The sequence below is a fragment of the Acanthochromis polyacanthus genome, chromosome 19 (assembly GCF_021347895.1).
Source record: "Acanthochromis polyacanthus isolate Apoly-LR-REF ecotype Palm Island chromosome 19, KAUST_Apoly_ChrSc, whole genome shotgun sequence".
NCBI lineage: Eukaryota > Metazoa > Chordata > Actinopteri > Pomacentridae > Acanthochromis > Acanthochromis polyacanthus.
This window is the reverse complement of record NC_067131.1, coordinates 29,770,545-29,797,949: the sequence shown is the minus strand read 5'-3', so window position 1 is coordinate 29,797,949 and position 27,405 is coordinate 29,770,545. Positions and strand designations below refer to the sequence as shown.

The following is a 27,405-nucleotide window of genomic DNA, read 5'->3' as shown; positions in this document are numbered from 1 at the left end:
GTATTTAAATCAGCTAGAAATATGATTATATTACAGATATTTACTGTTGTTTTTGAAATATCATTACAGTATTTCACCAGTATTATTTATTTAATCATTTATTTATTTGTTGCTGACAGATTTTCATATTTTTATGGGATTTTTATTGTGTGTATATAAGAATTAAAGCAACCCAAAAATTATTCTTCTAGACATGTTCAAAAACGCTAATTTTTCAATAATAACTTGCATTTGATGTGCTTTTTTCAATCAAAAAGTTATAAATTCTTCAAATTGCATCATTTTCTCTTTATTATGTTTTACCATATTAAAGTATAATTTTAATTTATTTATCTGTAAACATGTTTTCCTCGTGGATGCTTCATGTCTCCTCCATCTGTTCATCCTCGTTTGTCTTCACAGTTTTCTGTCATGAATCCTTCTTTGACTCTAAACTCTGCAGCACGTTTCTGTTTGGATGAATCCTGGATAAAATCTGACTGTCCACCAGGTGGCGCTGATCTAAACACTGTGAAGCTCCTCCATCCTTCAGATTCTCCAGATAAACTCTGCTGAGGCGCCTGTCGGTCACCAGGTCAGGATTTATTCCCTCAGAGACCAACAGAGTGAAGGAGAAGTTAATAAACAGTGTGTCTTCGTGCGTTGTGCTGTTTTTCTCTCGTTTTTTTCCCACGTTTCTGCTTGTAGCTGGTTAGAAATGAGGTGTTTTCCATCATTATTCATCTGATTGGACTGGACATGTTCTTCAGTGGGATAATTATTGTTCTGTTGCTCTTTGGCTTCGTTCCAATCAGTGACCTCAGAGTCTGAAATGTTGAAACACAGAACATGTGAAATGTGCTGCTTTTTATTCATTCATTTTCTGATAGAAGCAGGAAGAAACAACAGGAAAGTCAGCTGAACAAACTGTTATCTGACAGAAACTGAAAATTCACAGTTAACAAATGTAAATAGTGAAACCTGACGGTCTATTTGGGCCTTTTTGTGTATTTTCCCTGCGAATGTGTCGATTTTCTCCTCCAAAGCCTGTTTTGTTTCGTCCAAAACATCATACATTTAGTTTCACCTTCTAAAAGCTGCAACAAGAGAATTTAGGTCTTCAGAAGACAAATTAATCTGATAAACTGATTATTAATTCAATTAATTAATAGTCAAGAATTCAAAGTAACCCCTCAGAACGTGGCAGAGTTATGTGATGAAATCAATAAAAAATGGGCTACTTTGGCTCTGAACCTTTATCTAGCTGTGGTCGCTCTGTCTTCTAGAGCGGTTTGATTGGTTATACGTCACAAATAAAACTCCTTTAACTTAACATCTGTAAACAAAACAAAAACGTATCAACTAAGTTTTCTGTTGGAGTTTGTGTTCTTCTGAGTTTGATGTGACGATGTGAAGAGAAGCTCCAGAGGATGAATATCACACATTTACGTTGGAAATAAATGTCCTTTAATTAGACATTGTCATGCAAAAGTTGGATTTCCCTTTAATGATGTTCAAATCTTTGAGGGTTTAGTTGATGTTGGTTTCTAAATGTTTTCTGACACTCGGCCCCAAAGATTTAAACCTTCTACGGCTCACAAGCTGGAACAATTCACACATCAGCTATCTTTCTGACTAAACTAAGATAAAAGTGAAAAACTGCCTGATTCCTGCATCATGAATGTAAATCTGTTTGGTTTTTATGACAGTAAACTGAATATATTTGGGTTTGACATTTTATAAACCAAAACAAGAAATTAATTACAAAAGAAAGACAAAGATTTAACATGGTAATAAAATGTGTTGTGTTCAGGGGATGGAGGGAGTTTATTGAAGTCTTCTTGGGCTCACACGGTAAATCATTTAAAATAGAAACTTGATATTCAGTCTAAGGAAACTGGAAACTGCAGAGCGACAGAAGAACCAACAATATCTCCTGTTTTCTCCTTTAGTAAATCGACTCTTCTGGTGCTTTCAGACCAAAGAACTACAGACTCTTCACAACCTGCTCAAACTCTTGGTACAGGACCTCACCACACGGTCAACAAGGTTTCCTTCTCATTTCTACTCTGAAGCTCACCTTCTCCTGCTCAAACTGCTGACAAATGTTGGTGCTGCTCTAAAGTCTGGTCTCCAGAACTTCCTAAAAACTCTCAAAGTCTCTTCTGCTGCAGGTTGCTTTGTAGAACTGTTCCAGAAAACCTCACTAAACCACATGGAGGGGCCTCAAGATAGTCGTCCAAATGAAACCGTACAAAAACCAAACTAGCACAACCCAACCGCTAAAGTCTCCTGCAGCCTACCAGAGAAGCTCTTTAAACAGAGAATCAGGACAGGAACTCTTACCTTCTGGACAACCAACGTTGGTTCACAAACAACCAAAAACCTCTAAAGACTCACTACAGCCAAGATAAAGACACAACTCAGCTGCACCAAATCCACTAATCACTGCACACATTAGCACCATGTGCTAACTGTGGCTAAAGAACCACATTTACCAAGACAACTATCCAGTACAAAGCCCTAAAACACACCAAGAAACACATTAAAGAGGATTTTACTGCTGGAAGCTGCAAGCCAACGCCTAAAGAACAAACTAAAGCTACGGAGCCAAACCCGGTTCAGTGAAGAGAAGCAGAAAAAATGTTTGACTGCAGACATAAAGCAGGAAGACACTGAGCTGCTCAGGTGTTCCTGATGACACCAAGCAGCCACCTGGACAGCCAATAGGAACACAGCTTACTGGAAGTCCAGAAGGGCTGCTTAGTGAAGGAAATTTAGTTTAAAGTTGAAGCAGAAAGTTAACAAAGAAAGTTGAAAACCACCTTCTGAAACCTGAAATCTCTGTATTTTAAAAATGTACTTTACTGCACAGAACATTTCAGATTATTTTAGCACAGATCAAGGGTACAGATTGTTGTTGTTCATTGTGTACTGGGTAGTACTCATTTTGATTTAGACTGATTAGCATAGAGAACCTATGATGTTTCTGGTTTACAGCTGAGAACTAGCTAGTACAGAATATTATTTCTTATTTTAGGTGTGATAATTGTCAGTAAACATTCTAAGAAGTGGAAATTGACAGGGTTGTATAATCGTGCTGTTCTTGCACAATATTTGTCATTTAATTGCCCTCAGGATTCTGTCATTGAGCTTACCAGTTTTACATAACAGACAGATGCTTCAGCTGATGATGCTGTAATTCACATAAACAAGGAAACAAGTCCATCATAGTTTGAATGTTAGCAGTCCAACATGGAAAAGTCATATACAGCTTTCCTATTGGGTTAAAGAGACAAAAAAAAAACATGAAAATTACTTTGTAAAAGCGAGAGGTCGGTAGCAGCTTTCATTTTTTCTTACAACTTTTCGGTGTCCCCCAAATATCTGTAGTACCCCCCTGTGCCCCCCACTGAAATGAATCTGGATCCGGCCCTGCACACGATGTCAGTTCAACAAACAGAAACACAATATAAGCACCAGAAAAGTCACTTAGCTGCGATTCTTCTAAACACCGCTCAGCTGCTTACGTAACATCTGTTCTCCTCCAGATGTTTCAGTAACGTCTGTCAGAATCTGACAGATGTTTCTGCATCAGAGGAGTTTTAAATCTGCATTCCTCTGGATCCATGTTTTTACAGCTCAGTCTGAAGGAAGATTTACAGGTTTTGGAAAATCAGCTCAGTTGTTCTTTCAGTAAACACAGACTTAGAATAAATCAGGTGTTTGGAAAAGCAGCGTGGAGAGTTTCCACAGCAGGAGCCACGACAACAAATCCTTAGAAAGAAAAACTGCATTTAGGAGCCAAAACCACCTGAGACGAGCTTCAGCTTCATGTTTTCTGAGAGGAGTCGCTTTCAAACTTCATCCACAAAAAGAAAAACACAGCAGCTTCATTCATCTGTTTCTCTTTATTTAAAAACAAATAAATTATGCAGTTCTTTCATCAGTAAACTCAGAAGGAAATGATGCAGTTTGATGTGTAAACACTAATCAGCCGACGTGAGATTAGAAAAAGCTGCTGCAGCCTCAAATAAACCAACACCTAAGATCACTTTAGACGCTCAGTCTTCTTTCATTTCATTCATTTTTAGATGAAAAAGTCACAAAACAGGCCTCTACTATAAATATAAAGCACCAAAAGAGCCATGTAAGACCACAAGAGCCTACATGTGAACTTAAAAAGGTCAAAATCTTAATAAAGAATCCATATTGAATGCAACACACAGAACCTGTGATCTGATCTGAAATCTTTCTCATGACTCACCCGTAATTTTCTCTGACAAAAGCTGCAAAAGAGAGCAGAAGAGTAAAATATGATGATATATTATTATCTGTGGTGACGCATCATGGATCAAATTAAACAAGGAAAGCTGGTCTACAAGACGCTTCTGCATCACTCTTGTATATTCTGTTGATTTTTTTTAGATATTTTGAAAATGTTATTTCACTTTATTTTATTTTATTTTTTAATTTTATTTCCCATATTTGATTTTTATTTTATTTTACCTTCATTTAATTTAATTAGATTTTTATTTTATTTCACCTTTTTTGTTTTATTTTATTTGACCATAATTTAATTTAATTTAATTTTTGTTTTATTTTACTTTATTTAATTTAGTTTTAGTTTTACCTTCACCTTATGTTATTTAACTTTATTTTATTTTTAATTTATTTCCTTTTATTTTCCTTAATTTAATTATTTTTTATTTTATTTCATTTAACTTTATTTTATTTTATTTTGCCTTATTGTATTTTATTTTCCTTTATTTCATTTTATTTAATTTCAGCTTATTTTATTTTATTTATTTATTATTTTATTTTATTCTGCTTTTGCTTTCCATCCTAATATTCTTTGCTGTCTTATTATTTACTATAATTATAATATCTTTATTGAATATCCGTGCTGCTGTAACAGTTTAATTTCCCTCTGGGGATTATCATCTAAGTGTAAGACAATAGATACTTTAAATCAATACAGAATGCTCGAGAGCTTCACTGTATCAATGTCACTTTATTTTGAATTATTACTTATTTTTCTTTACATAAACAATAATATTCTGCCATAATTTCATGCAGGAAATGCAGAAATTGGTGCGCAAAAACTAAAAAAATCGTTATTTATTATCATTATGTTTGTTCAAAATTGACTGAAAAGGAGAGGATGCACTTTTGAAATTCGTTTTTTGGATGCTTGCAGGCTTTTTGCAAAAGTTCACTTCTATAGTGTTAAATATCAGCCTGTGAAGGAGGCGGGTTCTTGGTTGGTGATTTTTTTTTCCTCTCGAGTCAAATGAAGACAGACGTTTGTTCATCTGTGAGTTTGTTTGTTTACTGCAGCAAACTAAGCAAACGTGTTAGCAGCACCTGAGTCCAGTCAGATCTGATCTGAGGCCAGCGTTTATTCATCTCCAGACACCTGCTTTCATTCCAACCTGACGTCTTCAAGGTGTGAGAAGAGCAGCAGCTGGTACGGCAGATACGGCTCCTGTTTTCCAAAAAGGTATCAGGAAAAAGACACAGCTCGTAGTGGCTCCTCTCACTACGCATTTTAGGAGCTAAAGCATCCTTAAAGACGGCCTGCAGAGATTGAATTCAGCGTGACAAGAAGAAAGACGGAAGAGAAGCCTAGTAGATGATTCATGTTGGGCCAGATTCTTATTGGAGTCCAGTGCTTTAAAGCCAGAAAAAAGCTCCGTTTCTGGGTCTCCTGTCGATCTGTTTCTGGAGACGCCACATTGTTTGTCTTGGTTTCCACTTAAAAATCAGCCTCGGGATGCTCACTTTGCAGCCAACATGTAAAACCACAACTGAACGCTGCAGATCTGCGGTGACTTGAGGACTCGCTCGGACTGTTTGGACGGATGGGAGGAGGCCTGAGTCATCCCAGAGCAAACAGACAACACCAGCACAGTGTGTTCGGGCCGACAGCTGCACGGAAACAAGCGCCAACTCTCACTTTGTTGCTCTGTCTTTTTGTCTTTTTCACTCCAACTCGGACACGCACACGAATAAATCAAAACATTATTGCTGACTGACTCAAGCGGAGTGGAATCAGATTGATATTTCGCACACACATGCTCTGGGTTTCTGGGAAAGTGTTTGAATGGCCTCCAGCGGTCTTCACATCATAAACAGGAATGATGAGCTGTCCAAGTGAAGCTGGAGCCGACGAGAGGCAGACAGAGGACGTTTCCACTCACATCTTTATTCATTTGTTACAGTCGGTCTGTTTAACGTTAATTCTGACTCGCTTCAGATGCACAACAGACGTTTTAAGGTCGTGTTTCCGAGGCTGATAATGCACTTTCAGTCTTAACTCCTAAGAGACGTGGATTAGAAAGTTTTAAAAGCTGTCAGATAAAAGGGCATTTAAACTTCTCATTCACTCTGTAAAAGTAATGGGACAAAACATCTTCTTAATACAGTTAAAGATGGCTTTCTACAATTACAAGTACAAAAAATGCAAAATAACTGCAAGAAAAACTGGTCAGTGGGGTAAATGATGACAAATTGCAGGGTGTTTTATTATTTAGATAATTTAACAAAGCATAGTGGAACCGCTTTCTCTCATTCAGACAAACTTTCTTCACTAAATGTGCTTTACAGTGACGTCATATATCACTCATCATGCACACAAGCGGGGTCAAAAACCATGACAATAACTGACTTTGTTTCAAAAGTCTCAAAAATCCAGATAATAATTCACTAATGTGGCAAAAATGTGGATATTAATGAACGAAAGTATCAAAAACCTGAATATTGACATACAAAAATGTCAAAAACCTGGATGTTAATGGACAAAAGTATTAAAAATGTGAATATTTATATGCACCAAACTCACCAAAGTGTTAAAAAAAAGCTGGGTATTATTGGACAGATGTTTCAAAAAATCTGGATGTTAACACACAAAATTGTCAAAAACATGTATATCAATGCATCAAAGTATTTGAAACGTGAATATTAACACATGGGTGTCAAAAATGTAGATATTTGCACACAAAAGCATCAAAAACTTGAATATTAACACCTAAAAGTGTCAGAAACTTAGACAACAACAGGTTTGATTCAAAATGTCAAAGCTATTAACGCAAAAATGTGGATAAGCTTCAGTCAATTCCAGCCGTTTTCAGTACAAAAAATCGCTAATATTCTATTTTTAAATAAAAAAAATTACGAAAAATACGGGGAATATTGGACGCGCATCGGGAGGTGCATTTCCTTGAAAACGACCGATTCGGGGATTTTATACCGACTTCAGGACATGTTTTGGACAAAATAGTTTACTGGCTTGTGTCATCTGATGTAAAAGGTTGGATTATGGCCGTTTTTTGTGGAATCTTTTTTTGTGTGTGTAATAATGAACCCGGAAATGTGAGTCGCGCTGTGTGCTTTGAAGCCGTGTATAGAGAACGGATGGATGAATATTTGTTTTTGTCGGACAAATGTGTTTTTCTCACCCGCTGTGGTAATCGCATCTGAAAGTGGTTTATACCGGCGGATTCATGAGAATCTAAGCTTTCCATCGGTGTATAGTGTTTGTATAATCGCGTTTGCACCCGTCGGACATTCTTGAAATTCCTATGCAAATTAGTAGGTGTACCGCCGGCGGTACACTGAAGCTTTGGAGAAAAAGTATCAAAAACGTGTATATTCATTTACCAAAGTATTTAAAATGTAGATATTGACATCAAAAGTGTCAAAAATCTGGACTTTAACACGCAAAAGTTTCAAAAACCTGAATATTAATGCACCAAAGTGTCGACAACCTGGATTTTAACACAAAGAGTATAAAAAAAACCCTAAATATTAACTCACCAAGCTGCTAAAAATCTGGACATTATTGGACAAAAGTGTCGAAAACCTGGATGTTAACATCCAAAATCATTAAAAACATCTATTAATGGACCAAAGTATTTAAAACATGGATGCTAACACACACAAGTGTAAAAAATCTTGACATTGACACACAAAGTGTCAAAAACATGAATATTAATGCACCAAAGTGTCAAAAACTTAAACATTAATGCACCAAGGTTGGTGATAAACTTGAAGTCTTAACTATTAAGCCATCATTGATTAGAAGTTGTCAGAATTATCAGATAAAAGAGGAATTAGAACATTTCAACTATTGGGCCCGATTGCAACATGATGACAAATTGCGGATAACTTTATAGCTCAGAAATGTACATAATTGAATTAAACCGAGTGGAACAGCTTTCCTCCATTCAGCCAAACCTTCTCCACTAAATGTTCTTCACAGGATCATGTAACAGGACATTAAACATGACCGAGGAGCTGATTCGCATCGTGCTTGTTTCCCCTGGTGTATTTATTATTATATAAAAGAGCTGAATCATGATTGAGATTATAGATCCATTAGGACATTCTTAGGAAAGCCTGCTGCTGTTAAGTTGTTCCTCATGTTGCTTCGGATCACTTTCAGGATTTGGGGGACTTTGAGACCCCATGAACTCGGTCACAAGAAGAAAAACTAAGAAACCTTCAAGAGGCAGCAGATTTTTTTGGGATAAACACATTAAAAGGTTGGTAGAATTTCCAAATCGCCACTGAAACCACTTCAAGGACCCTTTCAGAAACTACTGAACTCCTGCACTGACCACCAGTTCGCTCCAAACCAAACCGACCACTGGAATCCTGGTTGGGATCGCTAGAAGTCCTCCAGGGATTTTTCCTCCATGACACAGATGATGAAATTAAAGAGCGTCTGAAAAACCCTTCAAGGCTCAGTGAGACTCATTTAAAGCTTGTCAGGCTTCTTCAGTGGTCGGTAGCGCTGCTTCATAATCCCCTGGAAACCCTTCAGTGACCACTGGAGCCCCACCAGAGATCACTGAAGCCTCCGAGGACCTCTTGGGTATCCTAAAGACCATTTAAACCTCGTCAAAGACCCAAAGAGGCCACTGCCAGTAGGGTCCTTGCACAGTGATACTCTGCTCCCAGGACTTCTGCAACATTTGCAACGCTCCCCAGAAGTCCTGTTAATTAAACATGCCAAACCTTATTTTTAGGAAACGTTCTTATCAAGGACTGCGCAGACTGTAAATGTATGTAGTTCCTGTTTTTCTTTAACTAGCAGTCATTTAACTAACATGACTCATTAGCTTTTTGAACTTCTGGAAGAAAGAAAAGCTACGTTCAGCATCTTCCCATCATATGGCCTTTATTGCAAGCTTTAAAGTTTCAGAAACCTGGATATTAACACACAAAAATGACAAAAAAACTGTATTTTAACACAACAAAACATCAAAAAATGAATGTTAATGTTGCAAACTGTCAGAAATCTAAATATGAATGGAGAAAAGTGTGAAAAAATGGATATTGCCACATAAATGGTCAAAAACCTGGATATAAAAACAACAAAGTGTCAAAAGTCTGGATATTTATGGACAAAAATGCTGAATATCTGGATTTTAATGGACAAAAGTGTCAAAAAACCGGGATATTAACTCACCAAACTGTCAAAAACGTGGACATTTACAAACAAACATGCCAATAACTTGGATACTGAAGCACCAAATAGTCAAAAACTTGGACACCAATGCACAAATTTTTCAAAAACCTGGATATTGCCACACATTAGTGTCAAAAACCTGGATATTGAAGCACACAAATGCCAAAACCCTGGATATGAACGTACCGAATCGTCAAAAACCTGGATGCTAACACATAAACATTTCAAAAACCTGGATATCAATACAGAAAAGTGTCATAAACCTGGATTTTGAAACACAAACGTGTCAAAGCATCCAGAACCCAAATATTACCACATCAAACATCAAACCATCAGCTAGAATTAAGCAGAAATAATTGATGGCTAAATCTCAAAAGCCTGTCAGTGCACTCATTAAATCTGAGCAGTATTTAGTGATCCCAACTTCAACCTTTTCAACAACCAGTAGAACCCTTAAACAAACACCAAAAAGGCCAAATGTCTCTATGATATGAATCCAATGAATAGTTATAAACCTGGATACTAACGTTTTAACGTTTCAACAACGTGCATATTAGCACTCATTAGTATTAAAAACCTGGATATCAGTGTACAAAAGGGTAAAAAAAAAAAAGAAATATCAACATACCAAGTGCCAAAAACCTGGATATTAAAGCACTAAAGTGTCAAAAATTTGGACATTACGGCACAAAAACGCCAAAAACTTAGATTTTAACACAAGTCCCAGAAACCTGCATATTACCACCATGTCAAAAACTGTTGTTTTGTGGATGTTAAGAGTGTCAAAAACATGGATAGTAACACACAAAATGGTCAAAAACTTGGATATGAATGCACCAAATCATCCAAAACCTGGATGCTAACGCATAAACATTTTAAACATTCTAAAGCGTTGTAAGGAAACTTTGGTGAACCCTCAGGATCTTCTGCACTGGAACCTCCAAAGGAGTCAGAGGAACCTAAGGGACCCTCAAACAATCTCTGTTAAGCAACATTAGAACCTCTCAGCCTCACTGCACATGCATCCTCCTGGCATTTGCTCCTGACGTCATCGATACGGAACTTCTGGTCTCCATGGCGATGAGGGTGGCAACAGCTGCACACACAAACAGAGAGAGGGGAAGATGGATGAAGATCAGCTCAGCATCACGTCCTCTGTGGGGCTGACGGGCTGCAGCAGGAAGTCCTGAATCATCCAACGGAGTGTTTAGAAAACCAGACTGAAGCACTGAAAGCCTCTCTGGTGGCCTCCAGAGGCCCAACCGCTCATTACAGCACAGATCAGTCTTTAAGTCTTTTGGTTTTCTAACTTCCTTCTTTCTGTTGCACTGCACAGAACCAGTGTCGACTGTTAGGTCGACTCATAATTACATTTTCTTACGTTTGAACTCTGATTTGTGGGCAAATTAATGCAAAAAATGTGGATTTTGACTTGTTTAAGGGCTGCATAGAGGCACACTTTATGGTTTTTCCCAGTAATTGTGCAGTATTTTCTTCCATTTTTTACATTTCTAATGTACACTCACACTCACTTTTGTGGTTTCTTTCTTTCAGTTCATGCAAATTGTTGTGTTTATAAGTTCACTGTGTTTTCAGAATAAAAAAATGCACCGTCTGGTTGAAAATCAGTAACGTTGGTAGTTAAAAGTGAAGAAAATACTAAATCAGGTGCTTTTGACAGAGTAAACAGAAAAATAATGGTTCTCCCAAAGAGTATCCACAGAAATCAGGTTTTAAATATAAAAATAATTTGCTAATTCAGAGATAAACCAGCATGTTTTGACTCAGTCTCCATCAGGCCAAGGACTTTCCAAGGACTAAAGACTTCCATTACCAAAGTAGGACACTCATTCCTTTTCATCTAATTATGAAATATATTTCCCATGTGTGACACATTAGGAATAAGCTCTGGCATTTCCTTTCCTCAAGAAGCTGATTTTATGAGGTTATGTGACTTGAACTTTTCTTTATTACTGATCTCCATCTGCAGTTTGTTCACATATGAAACTGCTTTTTTAATAACCAAACTTAGTGCTGTAATAATCAAATGGAGGGCTGTAATTTATTAGCAACTAATAGCCTACTTTTATACACAATTAGAGGTTATTCTGCTGTTTCATTGTCAGTAAAAATATTATCCAACATCCCATTTATTTTCATTACAACTGAGTGCATCTTGTAAACATTAAAGATCACTTAAAGGCACTTAAAAACTCTCTAAACACTTTATCTTACTATCAAAACAACATTTACTATCAGAGCAGCGGAAACATTTTTTTCACCCTGAATATAAGCAAGTAAAAATGTTAACGCAATAAATCCTCATTTTTCATATTAGATGTCCTCTGTTTTCAGAGAGATAAATACATTCTTTGATATATATTTACAGGTACAGGTTTCTTCATCCATCCATCCATTCTCTATACACCACTTTATCCTCACTAGGGTCATGGGGGGTGCTGGAGTCTATCACAGCTGACTCGGGCGAAGGCAGGGGACACCCTGGACAGGTCACCAGTCTGTCACAGGGCTACATATACAGACACACACTCACACCTACGGACAATTTAGAGTAACCAATTAACCTCAGCATGTTTTTGGACTGTGGGAGGAAGCCGGAGTACCCGGAGAAAACCCACGCATGCACAGGGAGAACATGCAAACTCCATGCAGAAAGATCCCAGGCCCACCCCGGGATTTGAACCAGAGATCTTCTTGCTGCAAGGCAAAAGTGCTAACCACTACTCCACTGAGCAGCCCAGGTTTTCTTCAGTTTAAGTAAAAAAAAAAGTGTATTGAAATGTAGTTAACTTTGTTTAAATAATGTTAGAAAAATAATTTCTTTCCATCTCAAAAGGACACTGAATTCAAACCAAGAAAAATCTTTTTTATATCAGTATACAATACATCAGTATCTTCATCTAAATTGTTTCCAATTCCCTAAATGCCAGACGTTTCCTTTAACTGTCTTTATCATCTAAGACACTAATGAGTTCTCTGCATCACCTCCTATCTTTGGGAATAGGTTCTTGTCTGTCACAGTTCTGCTGCAGGCCATTTTCCATCCTGCAGGTTTTCTTTTGCCTGGAAAATTTGGGATGTAATCTGCATCCTTTAGCAACAAACATTTGGGTTTATTTCACGATGATGATGGTCTCACTTTAGCTACTCTTGTGTAATTCATAATGTCCTCAACCAGTTTCAGTCTGGCTTCAGATCAGTTGCATCACCGCTGCACTTAAAGTCCTCAATGACATATCTGCCATTGACCAAAAGGAGTACTGTGTAACTGGGTTTGTTGGTCTGGCTTTTGACCCTGTGGACCACGAAATACTGCTGGACAGGATAAGAGATGTGTGACTTTCTGATTCAAGAGCTACTGTTCTGGTCATCTACAGTCAGTGAGGACAGACAGTCTTCTGTCAAATCTAAAGGTGTCCCACAAGGAAGCACACTGGGTCCTACACTATTCAATATTTTTGTTAATAACATTGCCCTTGCTGGTGATGCTCACGTACATCTGTACGCTGATGACACCATTATTTACACATCTATTTCCTGCCTGACTGATCTTCACTGCAGTCCAATTTCATGAACTTCAATATCCATTTAGTTATAAACACAAATAAAACTAAATGCATAGTTTTCAACAGAAATCCAACATTGACTGAGTGTCCCCTCAAACTTTGCTCCTTGGATGGCTCTGAGATCAATGATGTCCAAAGTTACAAGTATCTCAGTATCTGGCTTGACAGTAAACTCTTGTTTTGTACTCATATAAATGTGCTGCTCACAAAGGCCAAATCATGGATTATTCTTTATCATTATCTGTTTGTTTTTTTTTAATTTTCTTTCTCTTTATGTCCTTATTGTTTTGTATCTACCTTTTATGCTGCCTCTTGGCCCGGTCATCATTATGAAGGGGAACTGGTTCTCAGTTGACGTATCTGCTTCAATAAAGGTTACATTTTTTAAAAATATCTTTTTTTTTATGTTGCTGGGCTACGAGATCTTACAGAAAGCTTCAAACCTGTTTTTTTCCCCCCAGAATTAATAATACCTGGCAAAGTACTAAGGAATGTAAGGTGATGCAGTTATGAAACCATAAAGTTGGTATAAACAGGAGGTTGGGGTGCATGGATGGGTCAACAAACCACAAGACACAGAAAATCGTTCGCAAATCAGTCTCAAAGTCAATATTGTTTCTCACCGTGGTCATATTAGAACTTTAATTGTTTACACCTACATGGCTCTAAACAGGAAGATTATAAGTCGCAGCAGCTGAGATGTGCATATTAGTGCAAAATGATGATAGAAAATAGTTCAAAGACGTTTGTACATGTCATTATGCACAGAAAGGTAGTTGCTTTTTTATTGTTTTTGTCTCTATGAGGCAAACTCTCTAAAAATACAAAGTCTTACCTACCGCCAAGAGTTTTATGATGAAGTTTCAAATCTGGCAAGACAGAAAGTTCATATTAATTCAGAGAAGAGAACACAAAACAACAGTCCTGGAGTGGAACTAAATCAGGAACGTTGTGGTTAAACTCTGAACCGCTCATCCACCGTGACAAAGCCCAAAACTTTTTCCTGAACAAAACAAACACACAACATCACGCCTTCATTTTTCAAAACCTGGAATTTAAAACACTTTCAGGAACATTAGAACTCTCTTCGTCACATTTGCGGTGGTTTAAATCGGAGCTCTTACTTTTTGGTGCTTTATCACTCTGATTTATGTGTCACCACCATTATTTCAGACCAACACACCCTTCGGGGATCAGACTCTGGGTGGGTTTCCTTGGCTTCCTCCTGCACCAATAGCTCTGGAAAGTTTGTCAAACACAACAGCAGCAGCCGAACAGTCGGATGCAGATTGTTAGTTAATTGTGTGAAAATATTCACCGAGCAGAATCAAGGAAAAGGCTGCTGTGACTCCATTCACTAAAGCTCACGTTAAACAGCCTCTTAGCGGAGTTTTATGAGCAGAAATGTCTCAGATATTTCAAATTAAATGCACAGATGAACTAAAATTTGAAATCATGAAACTGAAGTCTTCTAGATGTCCTTAGAAGCAGCAGAAACTGTGCTGGATTGTGCAGTCAGAGTTATGTAATACCCTTTGGCCAGTAAATAAAGTCCTCAGATCTGGTAAACATTAAAAAGTGCTATTAGCCGAGTAAATCTTTCACATGTCAGTCATGTTTACAAGGTACTTGAGAGTAATTCTCGTGCTTTAATGGCTCAAAATAAGAAGTTCAACAAGTCGTGATTCATGGTTTTGCAACGACACGATTCCTAGAGCCAGAAAACATTTTCCCCATCGACCCCAATTATTAAGGAGAAGCTTTTAAAACTGTGACAGGAGACTACTAGCCACAAACAATGAAGTTTTACATTTGTTAGAAGTTCCCAGAGGCCAGAAAAGTGAGTTTAACTGGCCTGATATTGTCATCATGTGAAGTCTAAAGGATGTTCAGAGGCATGTGGTGTTTTCATTCAGGCACCAAGTCTTCAAGTGGGTATAATCAGACTGTTCTCTCAAAAAAAGACCCAATATTTTGTAAGTGCACCTTACATGATCCCTAGTTATGCTTTATTATGACAGCGCCCTCTGGTGGCAGCAATTTTTATGACTGGGTCAAAGGAAGTGATCTGATGCAGTTAAGAAACCATAAAGTTGGTATAAACAGGAGGTTGGGGTGGATGGTTGGGTCAACAAACATTGGACAAAGAAAATCCTTCACAAATCAATCTCAAAGTCAACACTGCTTCTAACCGTGGTCATATCAGAACTTTAATTGTGTGTTTTTGTCTGTAGCATGACAACAAAATGTCCATAAAACCCTATAAGTCAGGCTTTTACTTTAAGTCTGCATTGAGGTTTGATTAAAATGAAATCTGCTGCACAAAACACCTGAAGTCTTCTTCTTAAAGTTTCCATGAAATGTTTACTTGAAGTTTTTTTCTTCCTTATCTTTGTCTTATACTTGACAAATCCCCAAAGTTAGCTAAAGCTAAGACGGTAGCAACTAAAGACAGGAAAAATCTTAACTCTTTTTTAACCCAAACATAGACAAGGGTATAACGATAAATAAAGAGAATAAATAGTTCCAGCATTCTTGAATCAATTTTGTTGCAAATTCCCCAATACATTCTTTGCTTTCCTGTTAAGGATTACATTTGAAAGAAAATCCATGCTTTCTGGTTGTATCCCGCCAGAAGAATTAGGCTTTACATAGTGATCGATTTAGTTTTATTGCCTTCTTTTTCTCTGTAATTTTTCTCCAGATAAGGAAACAAAGTAACTTTGGTGAAACTGTTGCATTTTTCTGCTGTAAAATCTCCTCCAATGCAGTAAAACCTTAATAGTTTTCTGTAAAGTTAACCGTCATTATGTCCCTCAGCACAGGAACTTCGGCCTCAAGTGTCAGAGTTGTTGGAAACTGTAAGTACAAAGGAGCGCCTCTCAGGTAAACAGGTTTAAATGTTCCTGCAGATTCGTATCCAGCTAGTGTGTTCTTTAAAAAAACACCCGCTGCTGTTGTACTTTGACTGAGAGAGGCTTTACTCCAAAGAAAAATTCTGCAGATTTATGAGCCGGTCGATGCCAAATAAGTTCATCAAAAAGATCAAAACACAACGTTGTTATGAATTATACGGTTACATGGAGTGCTGCCTTTTCTTGACTGGGTTCTGGAGAGTACAACTGAGTAGCTTTTGTTCCTGACACCAAACCACACAGAAAACATCTCAGTGTTTTATTTCTTCTGCTGGCATCAATGCAGGAGACGCCACTGTGGGTTGATTCAGAGCGAAAAGACAAATGAGTTTGTGGTTATTTTTGTGTTCAGAACATCACAGACTGTCCGCCCAAGAATAGCGAAGAAACATGAAATATTAAGTGACGTAGTGGTAGAGGACATGGTGAGGATGTGTTAACCTTTTCTCAGGCCAGATTCGTCCTTCCTATATGAGATTTATTGTTTTAAAAATCAAAAACAACAAGATTGAACGGCTTTTGTTTTGAAATTCAACACTGTGGTCTTTGTTTTTTGCTTCTAGGTCAAGTCTACGACACAGAGAAGTTAATAAATAGCTTGTAATTAATTCAGACCTGCTTTCTGATGATTCTTGGTTGACTCTTGACCATCCTGACCAATCGTCTCTCAGCAGCAGGTGGTAGTTTGTGTTTTCTTCCTGATGGTGGCAGTAACACAACTGGACCATGAACTTTATCCTGACAAACAGATGATTATGGATCTGAAGCTGCTTTGAAATGGCTCCAAATGACTTTCTGACTTGTTCAAGTCAACGATTTGCATTTTCAGATCTTTGCTGAGCTCCTCAGACTTTCCAACTTCAGTGTTTGAGTCTAATGAGTGGATCTAATGGGTTCTATTTAAACTGGATCAGTGGAGTCCGCAGCTGTAGTCAACTGTAGTCACTCAGGAGAAGTTAAGAGGTCATGAAACTAAGAAAAAATGACAGCTTTCTACATCACCACAACTGTTAAAGTTTCTGTTTGTATATTTTTGACCCAACAGGTTTTGTCATATCCAGAGGAGTCAGCAGCTGTAGTCAATTCTAATCATTCAGGAGAAGTCTGGAGGCCATCGAACTTGGGAAATTTGATTCATGCAACTTTCTACATCACCAAAACTGTTAAAGTTGCTGTTTCTATATTGTTGACCCAACAGATTTTGTCATATCAAGAGGAATCAGCAGCTGTAGTCAAATGTAATCACTCAGCAGAAGTTGAGAGGCCGTGAAACTAAGAAAATTTGATTAACACAATTTCTGCATCACCAAAACTGATCATTCAAATTGCTATATTTATATTTTTCACCTAGCAGACTTTTCCAGTGGAGTCAGCAGCTGTAGTCAATTGTAATTACTCAACAGATGTTAAGAAGCATTAAACTAAGAACATTTGATAAATGCAACATTCTACATCATCAGAACTGATCATTCAAGTTGCTATATGTGTATTTTTGACCCAATGGATTTTGTCATCTTTCCAGAAGACCTTTAATAAATTTATGAGAGAAGTAATTCAACGATTCCTATATCGAAAACCCAGAGTTATGAAATATTATGTGATTCCTCTTTCCCTCAGGAGATTTATTAAGTTACAAAAAAACAACTTAAAAAAAAGACTGGATGCCTTTTGTTTTGAAACAACACTGTGCTCTTGGCTTTTGCTTCTAATTCGAGTGTACGAACCAGAGAATTTATTAAATAGACATATATAAGAGCAATAACTCTGGTTCCTTCTCTTTTGTAAAGCCAGTTCCACATCACTGATTTTTTTCCTAATGTGTTGCAGAACAAATGGGCTTTTTCCCCACAGATGTTTTAAAAAGCAGCTTTTCCACAGCGGCGAGACAAATGAGCTTCTTCATTACCGCTACGTCGAGGATCCATTAGTTTTCCTGGATGTCAAACAATGACATAATAGCCGCATGATGTCACAGAAACCGACGTCATCGAGCGTTCAGGTTCGGAACTATTGATCGTTTCCAGCCCCGAGTTTCTGTGACGTCTGAGCTGCTCTGAACAACTTTTACATTCTGAATGAACTGCTTCATTTAAGATGAGATAAAATGCACATTTATGGATCTATTTGTACTCATAAATAATAAAATAGGCATAACCAAAGCACTGAAATAGCTGTGGTGCTAGAATTCTGTGTCTGTGGCTGAACGAGCGCCAAATATTTTACTAATTTGCAGCTTTGAGTTACAAATGAGAGACTAAATGTTGTTGTAGATGAATGTGATTTAAGTTTAAATGATTATGGACACAAAAATACTGTTGTTTTTAACACAATTTTAATAATTAGGTGGTGAAATGGAACCATGAGCTTCACAAGAAAAGGAGAGTAATTAACTCAGATCTACAGGTTTTAAGTAGAGATTTGTTTTATTCATTTTTAAATTAAACTGTGAATTTAATAGTGAAATCGTGGAGCAAAGAAAATTTAAATGCTAGATTTTTTGGTGTAGTTAATAAAATATTTTTAATTGATGCTTAATATATAAATATTCAGATCATATTTCATCTTTAAAGGAAGCACCAGGAGGATTCCTTTCATTTGAAATGTAGAATATTGGTGTTAATAAGAGCAACATCCACGACACTTTTATTCTGCACGGTCACATATGAATCAAAACCTACAACAAATCATGCACAGCAATAAAATGGTTGGTATTAAAGTGTTATTGTGGATGTTTCTTAAACATACGTTCCTGTAAAACATCCCTGACTTTTAGCTCTTTGTTTGATGTGAGGCTTCAGACCAGCTGAACTCTTCCGTCACTGTATTGAACTTTGTCTCTGTTACTGGAAAAATCGATGGTTGAACAGCAGCATCAGCTGACAGCAGGTCAAAGACAAAGTGCAGCAGCATCAGTGTTCAGTTACAGCTGGAGAACGTTCAGACTGAAGGATGAAGAACAGAGGAGACGTTAGAAGACTGATCAGTGTAAGACCAGAAGCAGAAACAGGTCTACTGTAGACGTTAATAAAAGTGTTACCAGACTGTTGTTTTAATGTTTAGTAGAAAACTTGCACAAAACACAAACTTTAAACAACAGGACTGAGCTGCAGTTTGACTACAGACACGAATAAAAGTTTCCATCCACTTCTAAACACCTTTACATGATGACAGTCCTAGGATTTTCTCTGAGGAAATCACTGAAACACAGGAATCTATTTTCAGACAAAAAAATCAGGCATTTTGATTCTTTCACAGATGTATTAAAGGTCACCTGGAAATATAATAAAATCTGCAGAGGAAAAAATGTAAACACAGAAAAGGCTAATATTTGGTAAACTTGTTCATTTCCACCTCACTGGTTCTTCTGGTTTCAATCAGCTGAAATAAACACTTTCTACAGTGTAGAACTTCTCATAACTCTGACAGTCTGATGCTAGCTGTGTTTGTTTTGTTTTTTACAGTGCATCACTTCATCCTCTCGCTTCACCTCCACCTCCCCTCATCCCCCAGCGTGACGTCACTCAGGTCCGCCAATCAGCTCCCGCGTTTATCCTGCAGCTGATATAAACTCAGCAGCTTCTTCTCTCTGCATCAGTTTAGTAAACTCACCGTTAACTCCTCAGTCAGGAGCTCGTTTAGAACTTCTGGACCAGAACTCCTCTCTTCTTCACGATGCGTCTCCAGACGGTTCTGTGCGTCGCGGCGCTGTTCGCCTCCTCCCTCCTGCTGTCCGAGGCTAGGATCTCCAAACGCTTCGCCATCGGCTGTCCAGAGAAGTGCGACAAGTCCCAGTGCGCCCCGATCCCCGCCGACTGTCTGGCCGGAGACGTGCTGGACCGCTGCGACTGCTGCCCGGTGTGCGCGTCCGGGGAGGGCGAGCAGTGCGGCGGCACCGGGGACCGGGAGTGCGCCGAGGGGATGGAGTGCCTGGTGACCGACGGCGTGGAGGTGTCCGCCACCGTCCGGAGGAGGGGCAAGGCGGGCGTGTGCGTGTGCACCAACTCCGAGCCGGTGTGCGGCAGCGACGGCGTCTCTTACCGGAACATCTGCGAGCTGAAGCGCGTCAGCAACCGGGCGATGAAGCTGCAGCAGCCGCCGGTGATCTTCATCCAGAGGGGAGCCTGCGGGAAAGGTGCGTGCGTGTGCGTGTGAGAGGAAGAGATTGTATCTTAAAAAACAAACAGGAAACGTTTTAAAAAGCCTGAAGTCTGATAAGAAAGAAGAATTTCAGTAACAGCAGCAGAATGAACCTTCTCCATCAGAAACATCACAATGTTCTCACATTTCACCAGATATTCCAAAGAAATCACCTTTAAATCACATAACAAACACTAGTTTACTAAATTACACGTGCATTCAAAGTAAGGATGCAACTGTTAATATAATAGTTTATCTGTTAAACTTTAAAATAAGCATTAAAAACATACACATCTCTACATCCAGTCCAACATTTTAGAGTTACAAAGTTTAGAGTTGCCATGTAAAATAACTGCAAAAGACACAAAACAGTCACAAAGACACACAAAACTTCCAACAAAGACACAAAACCTCCATGAAAAGATGCAAAACACCGACAAAACACCCACAATAATCACAAACGACACAAAACAGACATAAAAAGACACAAAACAATCACAGAGAAACACAAAACCTCCACAAAGAGATGCAAAATACGCACAAAAAGTTGCAAAATACCCGCAAAAAGAAATAAAACTGTCTTGCATAGATGCAAAACAACTACAAAAAGATCCACAATCAACACAAGAAGACACAGACCAACCACAGACACAAAACCTCCATGAAAAGATGCACAACACCTACAAAAACACCCACAACCATCACAAAATGACACAAAACAACCATAAAAAGACACAAAACCCCCACAAAGAGGCACAAAACCTCCACAAAGAGAGGCAAAACTTCCACAAAAAGATGCAAAATACCCACAAAAGACATAAAGCCTTCATGCAAAGATGCAAAACAACTACAAAAAGATCCACAACTATCACAAAATGACACAAACAACCATAATAAGACACAAAACAATCACAGAGACACAACACCTCCACAAAGACATGCAAAATAACAGCAAAAACATCTTAGAACTTTGGAGAAAAACGAAAGCACAACTGGAGCGTCGGAACTTGAAATTCTCAGAATGACCACTAGATGTCACTCCAACAAAACGCTCTTAAATAGAGAGACGAAATCCAACATAGCAACGTATTTCAGAAAAAGATGAATAAAAGTCAACAACGAGAGGAAGTTTGTTGACTGAACTGTGACACAAATCTACAAAGTCGAAAATGTGTGTTGAAGACGTTAAGTTCTTTATGTTGTTGATGTGAATCCGCTCGGTGATGAATGTCTTTTTTCTCACTCAATAACCAGGAAAAAAGTATGAAAAGAGGTGAAATCACTACAAATCTGGCCATTTTAGACGCTACAGCAAATCTAGGAAAATTAGAATTTCATATTTTCAGTCTGATACTTCAACGGTTTTCAACGGTTGTGGGTGTTTTTGTCGGTGTTTTGCATCTTTGCATGGAGGTTTTGTGTCTTTGTTGGAAGTTTTGTGTCTCTTTGTGGTTGTTTTGTGCCTTTTTGTAAGTGTCTTTGTGCATCTCCGAGGTTTGCATTTTAAGCATTTTAGATTGTCCCTCTGTCGTCAGTTTCGCTCTAAAACTTCTAATCAGTAACCTCTGAGGTGACCTTTCTGCAAATGATGCTGCAGTTTTTTTTCCACATCTTTTATTCATCAGATTACCAGAATGTGCAGCTACACGTTTCAACTTTATCCCACTTCATCAGCTCTTGTAAAAAGGACGTTTTAATGTCTTGGCGAGCCGCTGCAAGAATCCGACATGAAATCCTTCAGTCTCTCTGGCGTCTTTCCATCACGTTTAAAAAATGTTTTCCACCTTTAAATCTGTCTCACAACGCTCTCAGACTCGGTGTTATCTTAACAGGGTCATAATGTGTTGAAACGAGGCCAGGAAGTCCTGAGTGCCTCCCTTGAGCTGCTAAAACAAACAGAGGCTCAGAGAGGCAGCAATGAAAGAGTCCGGAGGAGCAAACACAACCTGCTCTAGCTGCGAACACACCGACCTGCCGAGGAGCTAAACCAGGTCAGAGTCCTTCTCCGTCTTTGATCCGAGCATCCAAAGCATTCATTCATTCATTCATTCATTCTTCTTCGACTTCTCTCGTCCTTTTCCCTCCTAATGGACTTTAATCAACCAGAGATGCTCTTCCTTCTTTCTGAGGGTTTGATCTCCCCCAGTTGAGGACAGAAATCTGGAAGGAGACTGATATTCCTCTTCAGCTTCAAAAGAGGTTTCCAGAACACAAAGAAACAGGAAATAAAAAGTCTACCTAAAAGTCATATTAGTCCAGAGGTTTAGACACAGGTCTTTCAATGTTTAATCACATCCAGCTGTTCAGCCTCGGCTTGCTTTATGTGACTTAGGTATAGTGAGTTTTTGTCCTTCAGAGGACATTTCTGTTGTTTTTCATCTGAACTTGAAGTACTTTAAATGATCGTCTGTGTTTTCTGGGAATTTCTGGAAAACACGAGACAAAAAATAATGACAGAGACACAAAAGAAGTAAAAAAAGAAAGGAAATTATTTCATTCAGAACTAGTTTTTATAAAATGATCAAAAGGTGACACAAAAACATCACAAACAGATGCAAAATAATCACAAAACACACAGAGCAACCACAAAGAAACACAATTTCCAACAAGACACAAACCACCATGAAAAGATGCAAAAACAGCTACAAAAACAGCCACAACCGCCACAAAAAGACACGAAACTGCCATGAAAAGATGCAAAAACAGCTACAAAAACAGCTACAAAAACAGCTACAACCACCACAAAAAGACACAATACTGCCATTAAAAGATGCAAAAACAGCTACAAAAACAGCTACAAAAACAGCTACAACCACCACAAAAAGACACAATACTGCCATTAAAAGATGCAAAAACAGCTACAAAAACAGCTACAACCACCACAAAAAGACACAAAACTGCCATGAAAAGATGCAAAAACAGCTACAAAAACAGCTACAACCACCACAAAAAGACACAATACTGCCATTAAAAGATGCAAAAACAGCTACAAAAACAGCTACAAAAACAGCTACAACCACCACAAAAAGACACAAAACTGCCATTAAAAGATGCAAAAACAGCTACAAAAACAGCTACAAAAACAGCTTCAACCACCACAAAAAGACACAATACTGCCATTAAAAGATGCAAAAACAGCTACAAAAACAGCTACAAAAACAGCTTCAACCACCACAAAAAGACACAAAACTGCCATTAAAAGATGCAAAAACAGCTACAAAAACAGCTACAAAAACAGCTACAACCACCACAAAAAGACACAAAACTGCCATTAAAAGATGCAAAAACAGCTACAAAAACAGCTACAAAAACAGCTACAACCACCACAAAAAGACACAAAACTGCCATTAAAAGATGCAAAAACAGCTACAAAAACAGCTACAAAAACAGCTACAACCACCACAAAAAGACACAATACTGCCATTAAAAGATGCAAAAACAGCTACAAAAACAGCTACAAAAACAGCTACAACCACCACAAAAAGACACAATACTGCCATTAAAAGATGCAAAAACAGCTACAAAAACAGCTACAACCACCACAAAAAGACACAAAACTGCCATTAAAAGATGCAAAAACAGCTACAAAAACAGCTACAACCACCACAAAAAGACACAATACTGCCATTAAAAGATGCAAAAACAGCTACAAAAACAGCTACAAAAACAGCTACAACCACCACAAAAAGACACAATACTGCCATTAAAAGATGCAAAAACAGCTACAAAAACAGCTACAACCACCACAAAAAGACACAAAACTGCCATGAAAAGATGCAAAAACAGCTACAAAAACAGCTACAACCACCACAAAAAGACACGAAACTGCCATGAAAAGACACAAAACCTAAACACGGAGATGCAAAACTTAACAAAAAGTTGAAAAATACCCACAAAAAGATGCAAAATACCCACAAAAAGAAATAAAACCTTCATGCAAAGATGCAAAACAGCTACAAAAAGATCCACAATCAACACAAGAAGACACAGACCAACCACAAAAAGGCACAAAACTACCTCAGCGAAGCAAAATGTCTATGAAAAGATGCAAACACATACAAAAACAGCTATAACCAGCAGAAAAAGACACAAAATAACCATAAAAAGACACAAAATAACCACAGAGAGACACAAAACCTCCAGTAAGAGATGGAAAACTTCCACAAAAAGATGCAAAATACCCACAAAAAGAAATATAACTTTCATGCAAAGATGCAAAACTCCTAGAAAAAGATCCAGAGCCACCACACAAAGACATAAAACTAAAACTGTAATTAACCGCCAGAGATGCTCTTCCTTCTTTCTGAGGATTTGACCTTCTCCAGCTGAGGACAGAAGTCTGGAAGCAGTTAGCGACGCGCTAACACTCAGTCTGCGCTGATTCATCTCTTGGATCTCATTGGCCAATTGTGTAACTTCCTAAACAGACACAGATTTAGGTCAGGCAGTTATTTAACCCAGATTCGAGGGGATCAAAATGTTTTTTATTACAGTTTTTTCTGCTGCTTTTTCTGCCTCCTGTGCAGACTTGCAGGCTGTTTGTCAGATCGACAGTCTTGGAAACGGCAACAACAAAAAACACGGTCGCACGGTGACTCAGCTGCAGGAATGTTTCCAAAATGATGCCCTGAAATGCAAACTGTCATTTGGGTTCACAGGACACACGCTTCTGTTATTGGAGCAAAAAATACTTGAAGAACAGTTTAGTTCAACTACAAATTACATTCACATTCCGGTTCTTATTAAAGAACAACACTGCTGCTGCACTGCGCTGTTCTTGGAGTTTACAAACTGCATGGAAACACGAGATAGTTCAGCTCCTTCTGTGGAGCTCTGCACTGCATCTGTTGGTTCCTAATGAAGATGTGCATCACACATGTACTGTATGCAGGAAAAATCAAACAATCATGTGTGTTACAGCTTTGAAATGTAAATTGTTGAAACACAACAAGACAAACAAATTCAGTAAACAAAAACAACCAAAACCTTAAAATAAAGATGCAAAACTGCAAAAAAAAACACAAAAGACACAAAACGACAGTCAAGAAATAGAAAATGTCCACAAAGATGAAAAACCTTCACAAAGAGATGCAAAATATCCACAGAGACACAAAACAACCACAAAGATGCAAAACATCCACAAAAAAGGTGAAAAATAACTAGAGAAAGACACAAAACTTCCATGAAACAATACAAAAGAACTACAAAAAGATCCACAACGAACAGAAAAGGACACAAAACGATCACAAAGACTTCTGCAAAGACCCAAAGTGTCTACAAAAAAGAAAAAACAGTCTTAAAAGACATAAAACAAGTACACAAAGACATAAAGCCTCCAGAAAAACAAACAAAACAACCACACAAAAACACAAAACAACCGCAAACACATCAAGATTTTCTTCAGCAGACTGCAGCTTTACTGAGTTTATTTCTAGGGGTGAAGGAACACATCATTTGACTTAATTTATTTGGGTTTTAATACTGAAAATGAAGCTTTTCCTGCTTTATCCATTAAACTGCGTTATCATGTAGCACCAGTGTGACCAGAAACCGTCGTTATTTAATGAACCTGCTGCAAGTTTTAAACACCGACTCGGCGTTCAGTCGACCTTTCCTGACTTCTGCAGCGATGTCACCGACACCTGCAGCCGCTCAGTTTCCGTATACTGACTCTGAGTTCACCTCAAAGCTGCAGTGAAACCACTAATCCTGCAGCCAAACACACAAACAGCTGAGTCCTGCAGACGGAAACTCTGCAGCAGGAAAGCTCATCAGGTTGGAGACCGGAGTCGTGTAAGATGGAATCAAAATGACAAAACTTCCCCTCGAGTCAAAGCCAAGCTGAGAATTTAACAGCCTCAGACTTAATGTGACAAAAAGCCTTTTAAACACTGTAAAAATCACCATTTAAAGCAGGTCAGGCAGGAAAACTTCCTCTTTAACTGGTTAGAAGTCAGAAGAATTCACCTGATTTGCTCTCAATATTTTCCAACATTCAGAAATATCTCTGCTAAAATATACTCAGTTAATGAAAATAATGTAGAGAATAAGACTTTAAAAGATGTTTATAATGTTAATTTGGATGAAAAGGATCCTCAGAAGTCATATTTAAATCAGATTATTGCACTTGATGCTGAAGCAAACTGGAGGAGTTTGTTTTTTCTTCAGTTTCTTTTCTGTTTTGAGCAAAAATGTGACAAACCAACAAAAATCCGAATAAAGTATGACATTAGAATTTAAAAGAAAGATTTTTGGGCTTCTCCTTCTGTTATATTTAAGCCAAACACTCGATGTCAGTTAAATTTCTCTGTATTTCACAGTTGATCTGAGTTTTAAGTCAACTTTTTCTATCAGCTCTAAGCAACGACAGCAAGAAGTAAGATGAAGAATATGAAAGAAAAACCAAGGAGAAACGTAAAAAAGATGATTCAGAGAAAAGTTAAAGTTCTAAAGAAAAAACAAGACAGCGAGATGTACATCATATACATGCACGGGCAGTGTTAGTGTAGTTACTCTCACTGCCTGAAGGGGGAGACAAAAGGTCCAAACTACCTTATTGATTGTAGAAATCTGAATTTCTTAACACACTGTTTAAATCTGGATTATCTTCTGCATAAAGCAAAGCAAAATCTCCATTAAAAGATGAAAAATATCCACAAAAACACACAAAATGTCCACAAAGATACAAAACCTCCATGAATAGATGCAAAACTACCATAAAACAATGAAAAACAGCCATAGAAAGACACAAAACCTCCGTGATATGATTCAAAAGAACGACAAAAAAGATTCATAACCACCACAAAATGACAAAAAACTACTACAAAGATCCAAAAACCTCTACAAAGGGATGGAAAACTTCAACAAAATGATGGAAAACAACCACAAAGAGACATAAAACAACCACAATATTTCTTCAACAACTTTCTTATTGATGTTTTACAGAAAGTAAGACCATGTGAGAGTTATTTATGGTGACATTTTGAAATATTAGTTTGGTATGTGGCAGCATTTCCCATCGCTGTAAAAGTGGTTTTACAGGTTTTATTGTTTTTGCAGATGTTGACACAGAGTAAAGTGTGGATTATATGTCGCATGAACCTTTAACTTTCTGCAGTAAAGAGCTACTGAACTTCACAAAGCCACATTAATAAAGCTTCTGATGCTAGATTTGCATTTATTTTTACCTTTTAAGGAAGACATTTTATAACTGAAACATGCAATGATGTGCAAAGAGCATTCATTTAAAGTAAAAAAAATGGAATTTTCTTCTAAAAATACACGCTTTCCTTTGCGAGGTCAAAGAACGAGC

General features: G+C 37.8%; 1 protein-coding gene and 1 long non-coding RNA gene across 2 annotated transcripts in view; one reads left to right on the top strand and one right to left on the bottom strand.

Annotated features, from left to right (window-relative positions):
- Positions 1–18,271: 18,271 nt before the first annotated feature.
- LOC127531203 (uncharacterized) lies at positions 18,272–19,686 on the bottom strand. The gene is made up of 2 exons (XR_007938182.1): positions 19,566–19,686; positions 18,272–18,898 (listed from the first exon to the last, which is right to left on the bottom strand). It is a non-coding gene; the product is annotated as an uncharacterized LOC127531203 (long non-coding RNA).
- htra1b (HtrA serine peptidase 1b) overlaps positions 19,563–27,405 on the top strand; it is a 41,586-nt gene continuing 33,743 nt past the window's right edge. The window contains exon 1 of the mRNA XM_022207071.2: positions 19,563–20,088. Coding sequence (XP_022062763.1) covers positions 19,629–20,088 — 460 coding nt within the window. The 5' untranslated portion in view covers positions 19,563–19,628. The remainder of the gene's footprint in view (positions 20,089–27,405) is intronic.